Below are 22792 nucleotides of genomic sequence, written 5' to 3' on the forward strand. Positions count from 1 at the left end.
GTTTAGGAGCACACTAGCTCATAGATAACAGTAAGGCTAACATATTCATACTAAAAGCCCCAAAAAAACTTCAATTCTGATTTCATGGGGACTTTAAAGGGATAGTTCTGGCATCATTTACTCACCCTCAAGTTGTTCCAAACCTGTATGATTTTTTTCTGTTGAACACAAAATATATTTTGAATAATATGGGAGTTGATGGACCCCACTGACTTAAATACCAGTCAATATAATAAATATTTTTCTAGTTATGCCTAGCTCTAAAATATTTTATTAGGCAGAAACAGCTTTTTGTTATTTATACAGTATATACTGTATATTAGCAAGTGTAGGCATGCATCTTTCCACACAAAAATATATTTTAAATAAATTCATTTAAACGTTGAATTAAATTAAATGTGTGTGTGTGTGTGTGTGTCTGAATGTCCTGAATGTCACAGAATACAAAATTGATCATTCCTTTATATTTACTCCAACATTTCCTAAAATCCCCATATTGTTTCTGCACAAAAACATTATTGTCTAAAATACCCCATCAACTAAAGTTTAGTAAGGTAGAACTAGCAAAAGTTTCATCATGTGTTTTTGCTTCAAATTCAACAGAAAAACAACAAATACTTAAATTTCAGTTCAACTTTATTCCCTTGTTGCACATTTAATATCAGGTAATCTGAATGGAGGAGGATATAGACCACTGTAGTGCCATTTTTGCACACTAGAGTACAAGTTTGCCTTTTGGAAAATCTTAGGAAACAAAAAGTTTCCCTTCGGTGAGTTAATGTAAAAACAGTTTATGGCATTTTGTGCCATGGTGACACCCTTTGATGAGGTAGACCAACCAAAGGCAGGAAACAAGAACACGTTACGATCAGATCCACCAAAAGCAGGCCTGGATGATGTTGGCAGGGCAGATTCTCCCACAGCTGGATGATTTTGTTAAAAAGCAGCAGTCAACAGTGGCACCAAATTCTCCTTCTGCAGCGACCAGTATTAAAAGGCACTTGACTGATGATAACAAGGAATACTCTTATATGGGGATCCCTCAATTTGCCACACTCCTCCACTAAAAAACGGATACTGAAAATAAGAAAACAATATAATTACAACTGTGCCAAGGTATTACAAAGACCATACCAGAGTAATATTGCTGCACATACAGTACCTGCAGTTGGAATTACAGATCTCCAATGGGAATAATTTCTTCATTGATGAAAAACTCAATGGTCTCTTCCTCATAATCATCGACGTTGCTGTCTAGCTCATCAGTGTCCACACCTAGAAAAGATTAGAAAATCCAGTGATGACTAGAATATAGTGTTTAACCCAAACTCAACCTCTAGGTAGGACGGTCACAATAATTACATGTTGACAATAATTATTCTGTTGACAATTAAATGTCATAACCATCACAGACTGAGTCTTGTTTCTGTCATGTATTTTGGGTTCCTTGCCACTTGCTGTTTCCATTCACCTATTTTTATGCACATTTTGGGATATTGCATAAAATAAAAATGCTGGATGAAAGCGCCAATAATCGCATATATTCTAAAAATGTGCCTAAACTTAAGCTCAACTGAGGTGGTTCAATTTGTTATCGTATAAGACGACGTGCACAAACTACAATGGTAACACATTGACAAAATAAATCCCTCTATGCACAACTAAACAAAAAAAAAAAACTCACATGACTTTGCCTAAAAAGAGAATGTGATTGGATAACTAGACTAACCAGCGGAGAAATTTTATTGCACAGCATCTCAAATGTTGGTTTGATCATCCTGAAATGCCTGAGCTAGAGTCTGTCATCAGAATGATTTAGTTTAATTCCCTCACAGAAGTGTCTCACGATTGTGTTCCCAAACACCAGCATCCAAATGCAAGAGAACATGATAGGGTTTATTGTATTTCATCTGCGCGCTCTGAGACGCAAGTCATTTATGATGGTGCAATGACACCAGGGCTGAACTTGCGATTTTTTTTTAACCAATATTGCGATTTAATATGCAGTAATTTCTGTATTATTCAACAAAGACAATCAATAAATCTTTGTATATAAAGATAAATAAATTTCTGTCACTGTCCATCTTTATTATGGGGGTTCAGGGGGCTATGTACGGAACGTAGCATAGATCTAGGCTATGTACGGAAAGTTTTTTTTGTTTTGTGTTTTTTTTTAAGTTTACCCTTTTTTTTTTAAGCGGAAAATGTATTATTTTCAAATATATGCATTTAAAGTGTGTATATAAATAAATATATATTTTATAATGACATTATAATTATACATGTACATTAATATGTTTAAATTAGTGGTGGGCCGTTATCGGCGTTAACGTGCTGCGTTAACGCGAGACTCTTATCGCGCGATAAAAAAAATATCGCCGTTAATCTATTCTCCAAGTTGGGTTGGGAGATGGCTCCACAAGCTATGATGACGCAATCTACCCGCGGCCGCGACTCGCGAGGTAAACCCGGCTGCAACGCATATTCGTCGTCATCTTAAGTAAACACGGCTGAAAGTGAAAGCTGGTGAAAAAGATCGGTGCAGCATCCATTATTTGGACTTGGTTCGGGTTTAAGCCGTCAGACGAGCAGCAGCAAACTATATACAGAGTTCTGTGTGGGGTAACAGTGCGGTAAGTTAACACACGACTAATCCGTTCGACCACCTCAAATTCAAAACGAAACATGATATCACTGAATACCAGCGCGCGCGTATTATTCCCATTCCAATATATCTTAGTGGTGTAGCACATAATCTCGATTTTAAGAATCGTTGTTGTGTTTCTTTTTAACTGAAAAGACATCAGTTAGACAATATTCTAATTTTAAATTTGGGGTTTCATAAGCTCCAAGCCATAATAAACATTAGACCTACTTAAGTCTCTGCAGCTAGTGTACTTAAATTTTATTTATCTGCAAAATTGTGTTGTATACTTACAGTTTTGCACAATATATGTTCTCAAAACTACATACACCCTTTAAAAAAAAATACATTTAGCAGTTGTTTAGCATGGGTCTGTGTTAGGGCTGGTGGACGATTTTGGCTAAAATCATAATCGCAATTAATCAAACAAGTTACCTCGATTACGATTATTGAACGATTCTTTTTTTTTTAAATTCCTATGTCACTGGCAAGGCTTATACTGTAAATACGTTCACGGTTATTTTTTCTAATGAAAGAGTTAGGGATGTCCTGATACCACTTTTTCACTTCCGATACGATACCGATGCCGCAGCTTTGGCTATTTGCCGATATCTTTATTTTATTCTTGAACTAATACTACTAATAATAAAATATATGGAAGCACTTTCCTCAATTAGCCACATAAAAACATCTCACTCAAATGGAGAACAAATACTTCTCCAGTAGTCCACAACAACAGTTGATAATGAAAGACTGCCACCCTTTATTCAAAAGGCCTTGAGATATGTTTGGTAACCTGAATGAATTTAAAATTAATTTGCTATATTTCAGATCAATATATTTGTTTCCTTAAAATTTAAATTAACTTTAACTTCTCATCTGAATTATAAATAATTTATTTCTGTATAAAATAATACTACCATTAAAAACATTTGATTTAATTTTTTAATCAATGTAGAATGTGTAACTTAAAAATAAAAAGATTAGTGCTCTGTTTTAGGACAAGAAATGAAAACCAATGCAATATGATGAATGTCCAAAAGATGAGATCATTTTTGCTTTTTGATAATTTGATTTTAAAAAATGTACACAGTGTGTGTGTGTGATTTTGGTTGGGTGACAGTTGTAGGTTACAGTTTGACAAGAGTTTACAGTTTGACAAAAGCACAATGTTTTACACAAATATAAGTAGGCTGAACACTTTGCAGTTTTAATGATGTCCTGTATGAACAAATTGACGTTGATGTTATAATGACGAATGATGTTTTTATGTTTCCACTGTTCGATCGCGCCCGTGCCTCTCTCTCTCTGACACACACATTCCAGCATTGCAATCTTGACATCGCAGCCTGTTCATTATGCTGCGTTCACAGCAAACGCGAATAGAGCGTCAAATTCGCGTCTATCGCGTCTAGTTCTACGCTTAAACATTTTGAATCCATTCGCGCGTCCAAAGCGAATAGGACGCGCGTAAGCGAGCGTTTGAAGCGAAATAGACGCGCGTTCAGGGACGGGGCGGAGTCAAGTGACTACACACGCGGTAATATGTTTTAAGGGGAAAGTACACACACAGTAGGCGGAAATATTAATAGGATTAAAAAACCGAAATAACCGACTTGGTAAAATTATGTCGGTTACAGGCTCTGAATTTCAGTTTCGATTACTTTTCGATTAATCATCCAGCCCTAGTCTGTGTAATCTGTTCTGAAATGGTTTTATTATAATATACTGTATATCGTTATCGCAAGAGGCTGCAATGTATATCACAATATAGATTTTAGGCCATATCGCCCATCCCTAATTGATAGCCTATAGTAGTTGATAATAACATAGGCCTACCTAATGTTGCCTACGGACGGTAACAGTACAGTAGTAACCTTTTACAGTCTATGAGTAGAACAGCTTTCTCAAGCAGTTTGTGATGCATTTTGGAAACAGGAGATGAGCCCCTGGTCTAATGCGCCACCTGGCTTGAGAAACCCGTTCTCAAAGACTTACTTTTATAGTCATTATTTGGGTAGCACACATATTCTGAATGCCTTCGGCAGAATTCAAATGAGCCATTTTAATCTAGATTAATCTAGATTAATTTCAAAATTAATCTAGATTAAAAAAATTAATCTATGCCCACCTCTAGTTTAAATACAATTACTGTAGGCCAGGGTTTCTCAAACTCGGTCCTGGAGGGCCACTGTTCTGCACAGTTTAGCTCCAACCCTGATCAAACACACCTAGCTGTGAGTTTCTAGTGATCCTCAAGACATTGATTAGCTTGCTCAGGTGTGTTTGATCAGGGTTGGAGCTAAACTGTGCAGAACAGTGGCCCTCCAGGACCGAGTTTGAGAAACCCTGCTGTAGGCTAATACATGTAAGCAGGGCATTCAGTTACTTTTGAAAGGACAAAAACAAGGTGTCAGTGTATTTCATTCGACTTTAAATTTGCCAGCAAAAAAAAAAAAAAGAGAGCATTTCCTCACGTTTTACCACTGATTTTTGTGACAGTCGATATGCATGGGCCACTGGTGATGACGGTTATCCCCCCCTCGCCTCTCCCCTGCCGTGCCATACCACACCCACTCCCCTCCCTTCTTCTCACAGCCATCCACGCCCAATTAAGTTGCATTTTTCAAAAAGATTGTGAACTAGACTTGAGCTGAAAGAGGAGGGTTTCATGACCCTTTAATAGAACTTATTTTCTAAAATAATTACACTTTAATTAAATTAAAACAATTGCATGTTAAGAATTTTAAATAGCCTATATCTTTTTCGTGTAAGAAAAATATCCATATTTAAAACTTTATTGACTAAAATAACTAGCTTCCGGCAGACGGCCGTACGCAAGTCGACCTACGCCAAAAGATTATTTGAAATTGAAAGCAGCCCTCTGTCAGCGAGTTTCATATTTTTAATGTATAAGGCCACTGCATTCCAAACAACATAAATTATGCTTTCATTGAACATTTGTAAGGAAAATACACACACATATATGTGTATAATATATATATATATATAGCCTATAAATAAATATATTGTGGCCCACTCATTTTGTTTGGCCCGACAGTGGAAACGCAGCTTGATTTTGGTCTCGCGGCTCGAGGTCTGAGGCTATTGGCAACCCGCCCGGCGCATTGTTAGCCGTGGCTCGACAGTGGAAAAGCGGCTAATAAAACTCGATGGACAGAGCTGTTCTCTGCATTAGTTACCTCCTCTGAGTTCAAGGCGGAGAGGTCTCTGCTCTTGGTAAATATCCGCGGCTCTCTCACGGTATTTGCGATACTCATCCATCATGGCACGTCTCTTGTCCACCAGTTCCTGTAAAGCACAAGTCACTCATCTAAATTTGAGCACTGAACTTTGATCCACATCTAAATACTGTGTGCATCCTAGAAAAAAAAATAACAGCATCAATCTCATACCTTTGATGCTTTAGACTGACTGAGACGATCTTTCTGCTCAAAGATCTTGGAGTATTTCTTCAAGTCCTTCTTAATGAGCTGTGGGTTTCAAAAGGCGAGGTGGGATTAGACTTCACACTGAAGTGAGTTGACAGAGTAATGAAAGTGACCATGCATCTGACCCCATCTCACCTTTATTTCCTCTTGACTCAGGAGAGAGGGAGGACGGGGCCTCCACAGCAGCTGGCAGAAGCGTTCCTTGTTGGTCTTCTGCAGAAGACGGCCCTGGAATGTCCACAGCCAGAAAGCGTTGTCCACCTAAATCAAAAACATTTTTTTCAAAAACCACCTGAGATGCATTCCCAATCCAAACACATTAAACAAAAATAATAAACATGTAAAAAATACATAAAAAAAAAAAAAAATCTTTGGTACAAGAGTTTAAATATACACTACCATTCAAATGTTTGGGGTCGGTAAGATATTTTTTTTTAAATGATTCTGAAGGAAGTCTCTTACAGTCACAAAGTTTGCAGTCATTTTCAGTAAAAACTGAATTACTGTGAAATATTAGAATTAAAATAACTTTCCTATTTGAATATATTTTAAACTGTAATTTATTCCTGAGGGAAAAGCTGAATTTTCAGCAGTCATTACTCCAGTCTTCAGTGTCACATGATCTTTCAGAAATCAGTCTAATATACCGATTTGCCGCTGAAGAATCATTTATTATTAATGTTTAAACAGTTGTGCTGATTAATTGTTTTGTGGTCATTTTTTCAGTATTATTCGATTCTTTCTGACCACTACTGTTATTTGAGCTTTTTTTGTATTTAAATCAGTTAAATCACCTTGTGACTCCACCAGGAGACGGATGTCACAACATATCTTCCAGTGGGGTCCCATTCCACGTCTGAGGCCATGTAATGCTCTGCGATGTTCATCATGGTGCAGTCTGACGTGTCCACAAAAGCAAGAGCTCCATTCATGCTACAGGACGAAACATGTAAAATTATACAAATGAACCACTCTAAAAATAAATGCATAGAAAAACCACACTTTTTATTGAGTACAGACCTCCTCAACCCAGCCAAGACCAAAAACTGCCCCTGTGGACTCCAGAAGATGCTGTTTGCCTGTTGCTTGTCAAACATTTCTGAAACAATACATTTTGGGGTTAATATTTAGATCATGCACATATCTTAAAAACTACTTGTCAAGAGAAATGCGTTTACAATGTGAACACTCACTTATTAAGTCAATTTTGCCATTGTTCTTCACATGGTAGAAAGATACACTGATTCTGGGAGATTCACCATGTAGCACAGCAAACTTGCTGCCATTTGGTTCCCAAGCAAAAGCAATGATGCCCTCTGTAAGATAGGTAGAGAAATCAGAACCAAGAGTATGGGTAAAAGACAGTCAGAAAGAAAGAAACCGCAACATTATCTTTTCTTTACCTTTCATCTCCACCACATCCACAGGTACCTGCTTCTCTCTCATTCGGAAGATCTCAAAGTTGGTGACGACGCCCTGAAGTACAAAACGAATTGATCAAATCCATGAAAAGGAAATGTTTAAGCTAAACCTGGTAGTATAAATTCAATACAGCTCTTATACCTGTGTTCCTTTGGGTGTTCGGTCAACCTTCACGCAGAGATAGTCTCCATTTTTCTGCCAGTGAAGTTTACAATCCACAACATTAAACAGGTTGCGGACTCTGATCTCGTTCCTTGATGGAAGCTGCATGAGTGTCACCCTTGCTGGGATGTCCTTATCCTCAGGAACCCAGAATGCAATGATGTTATCACCAGGTGACCAGGAGAAATCCCTATGGACATTGCATTCATTTTACATTAAAATATGTCTTTTAAAAAACACACATCAAACAGATAAATAATTCAGTGTAATGGATAGTGATAGATTTGCCGCAAGCCATTTAAATTTATAAAACTTTTAAAGTTTAGGGATAGTGCTTTTTTATTTTTCAAGCAATTTTGCAATATTACTGTTTTGACTATTTTGATCAAATAATTGCAGACTTAGTGAAGCTTACGAGATCCTTTTTAAAAGCATTGAAAATTCTTACTTTCAACTCCAAAATTTTGAACTACAGTATATTTATGTTCTCAATAGTTTTATTTTACTCACTTGATTCCATTTATCTTCAAACTCTTCTTGTCCAAAAGACCCATCGACTACAAAAGGACAAAAGTTGATTTGTTAATTAAACAAATAAAACCTGAGGATTTTCCAACCTTGCATCTCTGACACAAGATACTTACAGGAGTCTCATAGATGCTCAGTGTGTCCTGCGTCATTCGGGCAAAGAACTTCCCATCTGGACTCCACCTGAGCAGAACAAGTTTTAGATTAAGTAATTATATTCCAATTCGACTAATCAAATTAGTAACACGTGCCATGAAAATTAACTCAAACCACACTTACTTGAAAATTGGCCAGTGGGCAGAGCTTTCACAGTGAAAGCCTCTTTTCTTCTGTCCTGTGAGAACATCCCAGATTATAATAGCCTGCGGGTCATCTTTAGTGTCCATAAGAGGGCTGAACGTGACAACATATCTGCAAACACGAATTACATTAAAAAATGTGTTTAATAGCATGAAAAAGAAAAGAATGTACCATGCATTGCTCAATAAAACATTGAAAAATGTTATGCTAGCTTAAAGACGTATTTAAACAAATGAATTAGTGATTGAACGACTCAACTGCCATTATTTGGCTACTCAGATTATCGCCATAAATTGAATCATGCAAGTGCGTTTTTAAATAGAGTAAGTTCCGAAATCTCTATCAAATAAATATAGTAATAATGATATAATAATTATCACCGTCATCATTATATAACATAAGAACCCATTTCAACACGGGAACATGGCATACCTCTCACAGGGAGAGAAATCAATGAGCTGGACCCCCTGGTGACTGAACCTCTGGATCTGCTTGAACTTCTCACCACCCCACAGAGCAATGCCTCTCTGATGGAATGTGGCCAGGTAGGTACCTTTTGGAGACCAGCGCACATATGTCTCGGTCCAGCGCTACAAGCAAAATGTACAAAAAGGTACTGAATACAGTATACATGGCTATATTTTAAAGATGAATGGGTGAACGCTCCTAAAAAAAAAAAAAAAAAAAAAAAATTTGAAACTTAACTCACCGCTCTCTCCTCCACTTCAATAGGCTCCTTGACATCATTAGCAAAAATGCCTGTTCTTTCACCAGAGTCATAGATTACGCTGTACTGATCACGACAGTCAGAATCCTCCAACCAGTGACGCAGATTTCCCTGAGACCAAAACACCAAATGTTAATCAAGAAGCATATCAGATTTGAAAGCATACAGGTCTGGATTACACACAATCAGAAAAGTTCTTAACAATAACTACTCACAAAATCTTTAAAGGGCTGCTTCTCAGGAGCTTCCCACTCATCACAGATTGACATGTACCTACAGAAATGAGAAATTTTAGATTAGTGTTTGTCAATATTTTGCATTTGCTGAAATGTGTTTTCTTTGGCCGATAAGTGTCGGAAGCAGGGCTTCTATCAGGAATTGGTGCTCCTCATTTGGGAGTCACACTTGTTCTCTTTGCAGTCAAAAGTGACCGGACACCTGAAAATGAAACTTACTCCCTTCCCCAGTAAAATCAATGTAATATATTAAGTTCAATAATATTTTTTCTTTTGTAATTTGAGAGAATTTGATGGTACTTATTAATATTTATGCAATAATTATGGTCCATTTTTGCCATTGAAATTTTTTTTTTTCTTAATAATTTTCCAATTAATTCAGTATTTCAGATGAATATAGAGACTAGGCCTTTTCAAACTAATTTTAAGGTGGATTAGCGCAATCTGTTGAGAGAAAATAAAAGAAAACATGTAATTTGATGGTGTTACCACTAGATGCCTGTATAGCTCTCTATGGAGTGGCTTTTGAATCCTCTAGAGGTTTTTGGACAAAATTACTTACTTTTAAGATGTGGATTTGAATGTATTTTTTAGAAGTTCTCAAATACTACTTTTTGTCAAGGTTTATTATATATATATATATATATATATATATATGAAGTGTACACGTTTTTGCATTATTATAATTACAGTGAAACCTGAATACAAATAAAGCATTTCATTACAAGTAACAATAAAATTCAATAAAAATGTAACAAAAATAAACAGGAATGCTTCATCACAGCTTAATCCACCTGGATCTGATCTCATTTCAACCTCTTATTTCACTCTTGACTCATTTTTGCTGTATGGTAATAGCCCTACCAGTTCATTTGTCTACATAATTGTAGGTGTGTTGGTGTGTGTGGGTCGTTTTGCACTATTGATGTTTTAGAGAGTAACCCCTTCCTTGCTGTCCACTTTTGTACTGCATTGAAATCGCTGAATTATTGATTTTATTTAACATATTTGTTCTATTATAGTTCATTGGTGTGTGAGTGTGTGTGTGTCTGTTTTGCACTCCTAAAGGTTTCAGTTTCACCCCTTCATTGCTGTGCACTTTCAACATTGTGGCCGATTGGTAGATTGTACTCAGAATTCTCAGAATTGGTGTCGATTTCCCATTCATTTCCTATGGTCGTCATTTTTCACCGAAGACCACAACTGTGACTATTTTTTACGACCACTTAACCAGCTTGAATCATGTAAACACGGTTTACTTGCGTTGCGTTACAGGTTTGCATGTATACTGGGATGACAGTAGGGCTGTCAACGAATATTCTAAATTCGAATATATATTCGAATAGTTTTAAAAAACTGAAATTCGAATGTGAAAAATAATATTCGAATGTGGAAAAACGCCCGCGGTAGCAGAGGTGCGGCTGTCTGCTTTGCGAGTGGGCGCGCTGCCTGAGGGTTCAGGGACAGGTCACAGGAAGAAGCGTTAACGGTAAACAGAAACATTACTAAAGAGTAGGCTACTGCACTGACTGAATAGATATTGCGCAGCATGAATAAGGTAGGTTAGATACAGCAGTTTCATGCACTGCAGGCTTCCACTGGTTTGATTATTTACCGTTTCATGTCAAGGAAAAGTTAAATTTTTACCACTGCACAGCTCGCTCGGAGCGTTCAATGTCGAATTCGCATCTACCGCGTCTAGTTGGACTCTTGAACATTTTGAATTCGCGCGTCAAAAGCAAAAGTTTTATGCGCGGAGAGCGTGAAGCCTCATTCGCGCCACAAGACCTCCAGACGCGCGTAAACGCGTCTTTACATTGACTTAAGATTTGAAATCACTCGCGCCAGACGCTCTATTCGTGTTTGGTGTGTGAACGCAGCGGGTGAGGGCGAGAGAGAGAAAGAGTGCCTGCGAGTGAGGTAGCGAGAGTGAGGTCTGCGGTCTTGGCCATTAGGAGATTTACTTGTTTGTTTTTGTGTAGGTAATACGTTGTCAAATAAACTTAAACTACCTATACAAGTAGTTATGTCTCTTTGTATTAATTTGTCCTGTTATTGACGTAATGTGCGTCACTGACAAAATGCGCAACCAGATGTTCGAATAGTTCGAATATTCGTGTGTTTTTTAGAGGGAATATTCGAACGTCATTTTTGAGCAATTTTGACAGCCCTAGATGACAGGTTATATACTAAGCTGTTTTTTGTGGGTTATCTTATTGGTGTGCATGTAAATGTGCTGTTTATTATATGGGCGCACTGCAGTTTTGTTGTCTGCCGCTTTAAATGCTTGAACTTTAACGAGCAGGATGGATTCTGATTGGCTGTCAATGATTCATTGCTCATAAGCTGGAGAAAAAAATCTTTTTGAAATTGTCTCCAACAGTGTCGTTCTTCTGTGCCGTTTCCATTATAATTCTGTGAGCTCTGCAACAAATGCTGTCACAATATCAGCACAATTAAGGACAACATACTTATCAAAGTCTGTGAACAGATTGACACGGAAAGTGTGCTGCTTGTCCAGCTTGTAGCCATCGGCGTTCTTGACTGCTTCAAGAGCGTGACTTGGTGCAGAATACTCCAGGAAAATGTACCTGTGAAGATGAAGCGCATTGAAAATTAGAATTCAACGACTGACACAATCCCACCATGCTTTACCATATCAAGAATCATATTAGTCAGTAAAAGCATAATAGGTTACAAAAGTACAGTATCCATCCATTTCGTTTATATAAACATATCCATTTTAAAACAGCAATAGACGTATAATATTCACCAAATGACAACGACATCATGGAGCATTCCTACTTCCCATAGCACACCCATGCAAACCAATAGTTAAAGTTACCCCTTAGTCTTTCCGTCTGCGTCTGGATAGAATTCATTGGTGATTTTGCCGAATTTGGAGAAGATCTTGTGGATGACGTTCCTGAGTTTCTCCAGGCGTTCTGGTCCGACCTGAGGGACATTATCAACCACAATGACCGAGTCGATGCCGTCAGCCTCCAGAGGTTTATCCTTCAGAACATCCTCCAGCAGCTCTGCATACAGATAAATAAAGACCCCGTCAACATCTTAAACACACTGTATGGGTAAACAGACGTTACAGCACTACAACACACCTTCTGAAATAAGGCGCAAACAGCTGCTGACTCAATGCTGTGACACGCGCGTCTATTTCCCTAAAGCTGCTACGATGCTTTTGTCCTGCTCGCGCACATGTTTAACGTTAATAAGAGCGCTTTAACCGGAATAAAACGCGTTTATTCTTAAACAGGGCAGTGGTGCAGCATCAACTGTTACTAAACAGTTAACCCGAAGGGTGTTCGTGTTAGTTCCAGGCCGACATTTTCAGCTTTAGGGTTTAGTGTGCGACTCGTAGGCTGTTAGCAGGCGGGCTAAATAGCGTAGGCCTCTCTTACCCTGATCACTGATGTCATCCACGAAATCCTCCGGATCGCTGAACGAAGGCTCTTCTCCGTCGTCATACTCCATTTCGGCCTCCATATTCTCCGTATCTCGCATTTAGAGATCGATTCCTGTCAGTCCGGGCTGGTGAGAAGTCGGTGGTAAATTTTACTGCAGTAATCCAGAGATTTTTTCTCACTCGGCCATGTGCAAAGCAACCGGCGCCAACCACTGCGAGCGAGAGAAGGACCGTACCATGTGTGCGGAGAGCGGGTGAAGCCTCTTGGTGACTGTTTAGTATTCATGTACAACACAGATTTAGGAGGAAGATAACTTTTCGAATTTATAACAGCAGTATGTGTCCTTATAATTCATACCTTCTGTTCAAATGTGCTAAATGTGTCGGTTTACTGTGAAATGTGGAATGCTTGACCCCTTTTATGACAAACGTGGTCTTTCCCTGTGCTTATCTCTCTGAACTTCCTGTTCATGTGACATGTACCTCCCGTCCGAATAGGCGTACTTGGTACTTCACTACTGTAGTTTGCAATTGCAAAAAGCTGTATGTCAAACTGGGACTTAATTTGCAAGCCCTAGTAATAGGATGTGCAGAGGGATAAGCAAAGGGAAAGACCACGTTTGTCATAAGGGGTCAATCACTCAACATTTCATAGTAAAACGACACATTTAGCACATTTGAACAGCAGGTAAAAAATTATAAGGAGGACATATACTGCTGTACTTCAAGGGTGCATAAAAGGTTTGCTTGATGCATGTTACATTGCATAGTAAAATATACACATACACGGTAAAGCCTAGTAATGATCTACAAATGAAACCCTTTAATCTTTGTGGCGGCTGGAAACATTACAAGAGAGTAATTTATCAAATACATCCTCAGGGCATGACGGCAATACACAATTTATGTCTACATGATTTCGTTCATTACCAAAACCTTAAGAAGCTATTTTATTTGGATGTTTTCCAGCTGATTAAACTGATTGAAAATGACCTGTGGCAGTCCTAGAAACACACCACACGGAAACTATTAAACACAATAGGGGATTGTTACGTACTAAATAAGCACAGTGGAGTATAAAGATATGCTACTCTTTTCATCCAGTAAATGAACTGTGGACCTAAACCACAATTCAACATCTAATGAATTGTATTCGCATCTGTGTGAACTTTAAGCTACTGTTCCATATATTCCGTATATTTTGGGGTATAAAGACACACTTGTTTAAAAGTTTCTGATACATAAATACTTTTTGGTAGAAGGAGGAGATTGCAAAGTAACCTCCTCAAAAGGCCCTAATTAAGAACCTCATTTATTTTCGACAATGTTGGTTGTTAAAAGCTATTACTTCACAGTAAGTACCTGAACCATGAATCAACTACTTGTAACTCTTCCTCTTTATACTGGTTTATCAAATGTTTCTTAAATTTAGATTGTAATATGTAATTTATGCCTGTGATGCAAAGCTGTATTTTCAGCATCATTACTCCAGTCTTCAGTGTCACATGATCCTTCAGAAATCATTCTAATATGATGATTTGAAACATTTATCATTATTATCAATGTTGAAAACAGTTGTGGTGCTTAATATTTTAGTGGAAACCGTGATACATTATTTTACTTTACACGCCGTGAAAGATTCTTTGATGAATATAAAGCTTGAAAGAACAGGACAGTAGGCCTAATTATTTTAAATATAATTATTTTCTTTACTTTCATTTACCTTTATGATTTATTTAATGCATCCTTGCTAAATAAAAGTATACATTTCTTTATAAATAAATTAAAACGATCAAATGAAAGGCCAACTATTCTTTTCTAAGCTGATATTGGACATAATGTAAAAAAAAAAATTAAACATAAGCATCATTGTATTTTTAAATTACCTTCTAATATTGAATATCATGTTCTAAACTAAAGAGATTTATAGTACAAGGTGGGGTCGTTTAAAAAAAAAAAAGTCACTTCTTTACTCATAACCAGTAGGGGGCGCTCTTGTTACAAGGTGTTTGAAGTTCATTATGGTTTTCTTTGGTTGGTGAGAGATTTCCCAGTCATACAAGAGTCAGATGATTTGTTCTGTCTGTACAAACTCTGACCATCTGCACACTGATTCGTGTCCTTCCAGCAAAGTTTTTTGCATTTGCTATTAGATTACTAACAGTAAAATTCCCGTAGGCTCATCATCTTTTCCAGCGAATGTCAGAGCTGACATTTTCTCTCACTCCTTTATTCTGGGAATATCACGATTGATTAATCCCATGATTAAAATAAAGGGCAGACTGAAACGTTGTTAAATAGTCTGGCAATGACTGCTGCCCTTATTTACTATTACTAAATATCAGCATTCAATTTTGAAGTGCAATGAAAGGCAGCCTGGAGGAAATGTGAGTATAACACAAGTCATGAGTTTCACCTCACGCAAATAAGCCATGGTGGGGCCAGAAAAGGCACTTTGTGTGCTTAGACATTATCTTCTTCCTTGAGCAGGGGATTTTTCAAGGGTTACATGGGGAATATTTGTTTAGATGCGTCTTACCATAATAGGGCCTCTTTGTTCATAGTCAAACATTAGATCCCTCACAGGAAAGGAAAAGTTCTCAGCAACTCTTATATGACAATAAAGCCTAAAATAGCTGGATACAAAGACGGGTGGCGTTTTGAAAAAGATGCATCTAAGCTTCAAGTTAGAATGGTACTTACTGAGCACAGGCTGGGATAACACTTCCTCTGGCACTTAACTCTTGCATAACTTTTGTTTATTTGTCTCTGTTTGAACTTGCTCCCAAAGCAGTGTGCAGGAAATGCACAGTGTGGGGACAAGTTTGGTTTTTCATATATGGGAAAATGGCAGATTTAAACTTTACACACAACTAAGACATCAGAAAGCTAACAGTAATAAGATGCAGAAACAACAATAAATTATCCCAAATAGTCTGCTAACATACAAAGGCTATTGGCCTATATCAGTGGTTCTCAAACAATGGTGACCTAAAAATGAATAAGCAATGCAAAAGCCAAATAATGAAATGCATCTATTCTTATGATCGGACATAAGATATTTTAAAAAGGGTGTTGTTGACGTCAAAAGTTGATTGTATGATCAAACTATGGTATTTGGAAGTCACATGCATGGTAGAAGCCTACCTATGACTGATTTTAACTTCTACATACTGTAAAAAAATGTATTTATACAGAAAAAATACTAATGCAACAGTACAAACCTTTTAATTGCTTAACAGTAAATTAACTTACCACATAAAAGCTGTAAATTTTAACATTGCAGTAATTTTACTTTAAAATAATGTATGTTTTTGTAAGTACAAACTATGAATTACCATATAAATTTACAATGAAATGCAATAAAAGAACATTCTCAGACATTAATATGTTCATATCAGTAATGTACATTTTTTGTTACATTTTAGTTCATGTTTATTGCATTATTTTTTTTGCATCAGATAGTTTGTGTGTGTGACTCTGGCCACGTCTATATATGAGTGTTGGCCATGTTTTAAGGACAAGACTTGAAAAAATATGATTGGTATATTAATAATCTATCACTTAATAAAATATAGCCTACAGTTATAAGTTGTAAGATATACAGGCACTAATATGCCTTCCTGTAATACCTGAAACATTTACACTGAATTTTTATGCTGAACTTCAGGCAACCACAGCTGCTTATTATTTTTTTTTTAACCAAAAATATAACAGGATATTTGTTACAGTGCATATTGAGTTATACAATGTGCAGTAAAGAACAAGGCAAAAAGCATAACTCAACATTTTTTATTGTATTTATACAGTTCTTATATACAAAACACACATAATGCAGTTAATCTGGAATTTCACACTTTTTACAACCACTGGATACGTAAAACATTAGGGAAGCAGAATATGAAAGTGGAAAAAAGTACAGTAAAACTCAAAGGAGTTTTGAAGTAGACATCATGTTAACAGTGACACTCATGACATCCTAAGTGGGACAAAACACCAGAGCAGCAAATGTAATGTAAATACTGTAGTTAAATCATCTTCAGCAGATTAAAATCACAACTGGAAATAGTTTATCTGTTTATTATTCTCCAAATATAGCCTAATTAATATCAAATTAAGAACACGCCATATGCTTATCTTGATTACGAGTTTTAATAGTCTTTGTACTTGTGTTTCTTTTCCGCTATTTAACTTTTAAACTCTACCAATGGATTTATGGTCTTAAAAGAGGAAACAACGATGAACACAGCCTTGAATTAAATAATCTATTCCACTTCTTTATGTGCACAAGAGCCAGAGATCTTCCAGTAAATGCACATGTTTTGCTCCCACTGGGAAGAGCTGTCAGGGACAAAGGTTCAGGGTGTGTCCAATTTCTCAAATCAAATCCCTTCCTGCCAACGTTCAGTAAGCCAACATGGCACTGCGGTGATTACAAGGAAGGACAGAATTTAAATGCCTTTAGGGCACAGAGAAACATTGTCATTGTTGCTTTGTAATAGAAATGAGTCACAGTGTCCACTGCAGTACATAAAACAGAAAGCATTCAAGAAAAGAGCTTGATGCTCTTTTTAAAACTCTTGAAAACTATTTGATAACATATCTCAAGCTGTCTCTCAACACAAAACAACAGCAAAAAAAATTTCTGACAAGCAGACACCTGCACTGAAATTGAAACCGCTCGCCCTCCGAGGAAACTGTGAGTCAGCCACTACCTCTGATGACAAAAACAGATGTCTGGAAAACAGATAAAATTGTGCCACCACCACCAACAAATGCTCCTCAGCATTAGCAGAAGTCTCAGGGAAGTCGCTTCACACCCTGTTCATGGAGTAGTTCAAAAGAATAGACCGCAACATGGGTGCAACAAATCGGGGGCTCGTCCGGGGTCGCAACCTGGGACTCGTGCAGCCACATCAGCTAAAACCAAAAGCACACAGCTGTTCACAGCTGCCATTCAACAAGACCTGGAGAATAAAGCTCAGTCCCTGGCTGAAATCAAGGAACAACTAAGATCTGATGGTATAACTGAACAGCATCAGGTTGACTCCCTCTATAATTCTCATTGGAGAGTCATAAACTAAACAGGTTATATACATTTACACAGAGGCTTAACATCATATGAATACTCATAAAGTACATATGCTGTGCAATAATGACATTTAAAGAATACCATTAATGCATTATTCATCTTAAGTTAGTGGTGTTAGGCATAACCAGTGATTTGACCCTACTCTAAATCTCAAAGCTTGTAGCTTACTGTGAAGAGACAAACAAAAGCAGACACAGTTAACATGTACAAAAGCGGCTATTCACTCTATGTACAAAAACCCTGCTTAGTTGTTAATGAGAACTTTGCATGTTATCTATAAACTCACAAGTATAGATAAAGCAAAATGTGATTTAAATGTTAGATTATATCAAAAATAAACCTGTCGAATGACATGAAATTAACTACTTGTACCAAGCAGGATGTTCAGTGCAGGTTTGCCATTTATTTTTAGGATGTTATTTGGGAGATGAGCCAGTATAAAGTTATTGTGCATTGTTTGAGTTTATCCTTAAGAAAGGAGGTGAAAATACTCTAAAATCCCCTCAAATGTTCTTGGCTTTTCCACCATCTAAGGTGTCTTCAAACTTCCTGTTTCACAGGAAGAAATTAAAATGAGTGATGACAGAGAGATTCATTCAATTTTTGTGTATGAATGTCATGTCTCTCATATAAAGCTCTGCATAATGGAGTACTTGATCAGCTAACACAAGATGCAAAGTACATTTTGCACCATGACTTTTTTCCTGCGCAAGAAGTCCAGATGGCACTTCCTCCTGCGATAGAATGGAAATCGGACTCAAACAATGGCAAAAACAGATCAAACTACTGTAAATGTCACTGCAACATTATGTCCTTAAGGTTCTCCTGAAGAATTGTATCTTTGACGGCATGAAAGACAAAGCGAATGTTCTCAGTGTCAATGGCAGTGGTGAAGTGGTGGAAAAGTGGCTTGCTGCGATTACGACGTTTGCGGTTGAAGCACTGCACTAGATAGGCCTGCACGTCCTCCAGTCGGTGAGGGTCTCCCCGGAAGTCGGAAAAGTGCTTGCAAATGCTGACTTTGCGTACCTTCTCCACCAGAAGGTCCATCTTGTTGAGGAAGAGGATTATGGACACATTGGAAAAGAGCTTGTTGTTGACTATGGTCTCAAAGATGTTCATGGACTCCACCAGGCGGTTTGTGCGCCGGTCTTCCATCAGCACCTGGTCATACTCGCTGGAGGACACCATGAAGAGGATGGAGGTGATGCCATCAAAGCACTGAAACCATTTCTGTCTCTGAGAGCGCTGGCCACCCACATCTACCATCTTGAAAGGGATCTTCTTAATGATAAAATCATGCTCCACAATTCCCTTGGTGGCCTTCCTGGCCAATAGGATGTCCTGTCGGCTTGGTAGATAATTCTGTAAGAACAGGTTGAGTAAATAAAGTCAATAATATATTTATTTTTTTTGGCACACATTTTTTACAATTTGCTTTAGCTAAATTGATCTGAAATATTTTTATTAAGAAGGATTATTATTGACACAGGTCTATTAGAGTTTCACTTTCTACCAGGATCTTCTTTTCTCACTTATGCAACTTAAAACAGAAAAACTATACTTTTTGCAAACTTAACCATTCAGATTTTTGTGAAATCTATGTGTTAAAATAAAAATAAATCAAAAGCAAAAATAAGAGTGGTTTCCAGGCAATCTTTTGTCACAAATACACAATCCTTAATGAAAATTGCCACAAGGGCAGAAAAAAATGATCTTTGAAGCAGTTTTCAAAAGGCCCGCATCCCACCCAAACTATAACATGTATCTGTTTTGTCTTTGGCCTTGGTTTCCATGCTCACACAAAACACTTCCAGGCCTTTTTTTTTATCACTCATCTGAGACACACTATGTGTTCTTGGCAACCTTGGCCAATATCAATCTCAAAGAGACCATTTTACTTTCATTTTCAGTGTCTCCAGTCTTCAATGCCCCCACCTCTGCTGGGAAACATTGCATAACAAACACTATTCTTACTGACTATCTTTGTTTATATTGCATGGTCATATACCATGAAGAACTGGCACTATTTAATAATGCTGCGTTATCATGACTCACCAGTTGGCCAATCCGATCCAAGTTGTCCAGGAAATATTTCACTGATTCACTCTGTAAAAAAACCAACAAAAAGATAAGTGTTTCACTCTGTACACAGAACAACAGCATTTCAGCTTATTCCCATTTATACAAAGTAAAAAGCTAAATAAAATAATTACATAAATTACAACAGTCCGGCATCAACTAATACAGTCACTATAATTAAATAAAGGATTCATACCTTGAGGTACCATTAAAAAATTGGGGGCCAGTAATACTTATTTTTTGCAAGAAATTAATATTTTTATTCAGCAATGATGCATTATATTGATCAAACGTGACAGTAAGGACTTTTTTTTTTTTTTTTTAAATGGAGGAGCTCCGGAAAGATAAAATAACAAGTGACAGCAGTAGAAGATCAGAGAGGACCAGGCTTGGGACATTTACGGTAATGCTTTATTATCTTTATAAGTGACAGTCGGCCGTGGGGTGGTTGCCGCTTACTTTCGTTTTTTTGTTGTTGCTTATATTGTGATTAAAGTTCACATTTATCGTTTGGCTCCTTAACCTGAACATGAACTGTGTTGCATACAACAGCATAAGAGACTTCTACACAAGCAGGACAATAAAAGTTGATATAAAACACATTTTGAGTTCGTATTCTCTTATTTATTTTTATATTTTTTTACACTTTTATTAAAACAAATAGGGCAACACGATCCCAAAAGCAGTTCTAATTCAGGAATGGAAAGTCTAAAAGTAACAGGATGTTCCTATCTTTGTCTGAGAACTATTCGGGACGCTCATACCACACAGTGCCCGTCAGCAGAATTTCAGTTAACTCTAAAACGTAGCTTTTACACATAATGCCTATAATCTCCTGTTACTTCATTAAGTGCTGTAGGGAGATGAATAATCATTCTCAAGTATTGCTCCCTTGGAACAACATTTGGTTAAGTGCACATTTACACATTTTACAGTCCTGACTGCATTACATTAAGGGTGGTTTACATTACAGAACGTTGGCTGTAATAAATGGATCCTATTATTTCCAAATATTACAAATGAACAGGCACAAGAATGACTGGAGGCTTCTTATCTTGAACTCAGCTCAGACTTTCACTCCTATTCTACAGGAGAATCAGGCCAGAGGTTAGAGCCTAATCCATAAATAAAGCTGACTGATGAGAAGTCTGAAGCTCAGGGTGATCTGAGTCAGAACAGGATTTTTCACACTGGTTTCTTCTTCCAAGAATCAATTATATCTGCTGACTTCATAAGCCACAATCTACTGATAACTGCATTTATTGCCCAATATCTGGAGACTTTTCTCAGCAAAAAACATGTTCTGTCTTAATGGAATGGACTCCCTAGAATGAAGAAATAGAGAGATGAACTAAATTGCTGTGTTGAGCATTATTTCCTGACAAAGTTGTTTTCACGCAGGCTTTTGGATGGCAGACACTGCGGCCTTGGCGTTTCAGTGAACATTGTCTGGAAAAGCAAATTGTGTCCTCTAGTTTGTGTGTGTCTCACAAAGGCCCCTAGCCTGGCCCATGTTCCCAACAGGAAACAGCTGTGTGTGAAAACAGGGGATTGTAGAACAGCGCTGGCCCTCTATAACAGACTGAAGCCCAACACCCAAACCCTGCACGCACACACACACACACACACACACACGTTGGGTTTCAATGTTTTATGGGGATTTCCATAGATATAATGATTTTTATACTTTACAAACTGTATATTCTATCCCCCAAGACTAACCCTACCCATCGCATTTTTACATTTTCAAAAAAACCAACATAATTTAATATGATTTATAAGCTGTTTTCCTCATGGGGACCAAAATATGTCCCCATAACGTAGGATATACCTGAACCACACACACTCACACACAAATACACGGCACAGTATCATCAGGGCTTAATGTACCACAGGAAGGAAATCACATAGATATCTGATATGTGGCATTTATCGGTCTCTGATCTTTCCTTTCGATATGCACACATAATAAAAAAACCTCTACGGCACTAAAAAAGTATAGGCTATATAAATAATTATGTCTAAATATATTATTTTAGATGGGCAATGTATAAAATATTTTTTTATTTTAAATATTGTTACTAAATTGTTAAGCAATGTTTTTGAAACATTGTCCAAAAGCAGTCCGAAATAAAAAAATAAAATAAAAAAAAATTGTTATCTGAAATAATTGAAACAACATAATTGAAATAAGGGAACTAAAATATAGTCGTGACTCCAAAACTAAAATTAAACTGACACAGAATCCATTTAATTTTAGATACACAGGATATTATAACATTTTAAACCTTTACAACCTATCTGAAAATTAACCTTGTTATCAATAACACAAGACTGCACTAAAGACAGTGATAAATACTGTTAAATGACATTAGCTAATGCATTAATCTCGGCTGCCCAAAAATAATATAAATATAAAATAAATACTGTGAAAAAACAAAACAAAAAACACTTAAAAAACAGTCAGAATGAAAATTAACAAAACTAAATAACTTTTCTATAATAATCGTAATGTAATGTTATTGACAAAACTTTGAAAGTACCATTATATAAATGTATATAAATGTTATTGATGAATTCCTCCCAATGCGGTGTAGCCAGAAGCTGCAGCAGAGCAGAGCTAAAGCACAGGGCTGTCGACTGACCCTTTTGTGAGCTCTCTGATTGGTCCCTGCTCTGCACAATAGTATACGCTGCAGGTCATTGGCCAATAAAGCTTGATG

The 22792-nt window shown here is 37.1% G+C and overlaps 2 protein-coding genes and 1 long non-coding RNA gene across 3 annotated transcripts in view; 1 reads left to right on the forward strand and 2 right to left on the reverse strand.

Moving 5' to 3' along the window:
- Positions 1-618: 618 nt before the first annotated feature.
- On the reverse strand, positions 619-13128 carry eif3ba (eukaryotic translation initiation factor 3, subunit Ba). The gene is made up of 19 exons (XM_082189373.1): positions 12891-13128; positions 12317-12509; positions 11943-12062; positions 9451-9508; positions 9218-9346; positions 8941-9098; positions 8488-8619; positions 8325-8391; positions 8191-8237; positions 7660-7870; positions 7500-7572; positions 7290-7412; positions 7117-7195; positions 6891-7029; positions 6232-6357; positions 6061-6138; positions 5848-5956; positions 1163-1275; positions 619-1077 (listed from the first exon to the last, which is right to left on the reverse strand). Exons 1-18 carry the CDS (start codon positions 12991-12993, stop codon positions 1175-1177), a joined length of 2046 nt encoding a protein of 681 aa, XP_082045499.1. The 5' UTR covers positions 12994-13128; the 3' UTR covers positions 619-1077; positions 1163-1174.
- On the forward strand, positions 1282-3713 carry LOC309513957. Its single transcript, XR_014211575.1, has 2 exons — positions 1282-2120; positions 2151-3713. It is a non-coding gene; the product is annotated as an uncharacterized lncRNA (long non-coding RNA).
- Positions 13129-16671: 3543 nt separating the features above from the next.
- gna12a (guanine nucleotide binding protein (G protein) alpha 12a) overlaps positions 16672-22792 on the reverse strand; it is a 34612-nt gene continuing 28491 nt past the window's right edge. The window contains exons 3-4 of the mRNA XM_082189616.1: positions 20046-20096; positions 16672-19352 (exon numbers count right to left, since the gene is read on the reverse strand). Of these exons, the coding sequence (XP_082045742.1) occupies positions 18783-19352; positions 20046-20096 (621 nt within the window). The 3' untranslated portion in view covers positions 16672-18782. The remainder of the gene's footprint in view (positions 19353-20045; positions 20097-22792) is intronic.

The sequence above is a fragment of the Leuciscus leuciscus genome, assembly GCF_965113295.1.
Source record: "Leuciscus leuciscus genome assembly, chromosome: 1".
NCBI lineage: Eukaryota > Metazoa > Chordata > Actinopteri > Cypriniformes > Leuciscidae > Leuciscus > Leuciscus leuciscus.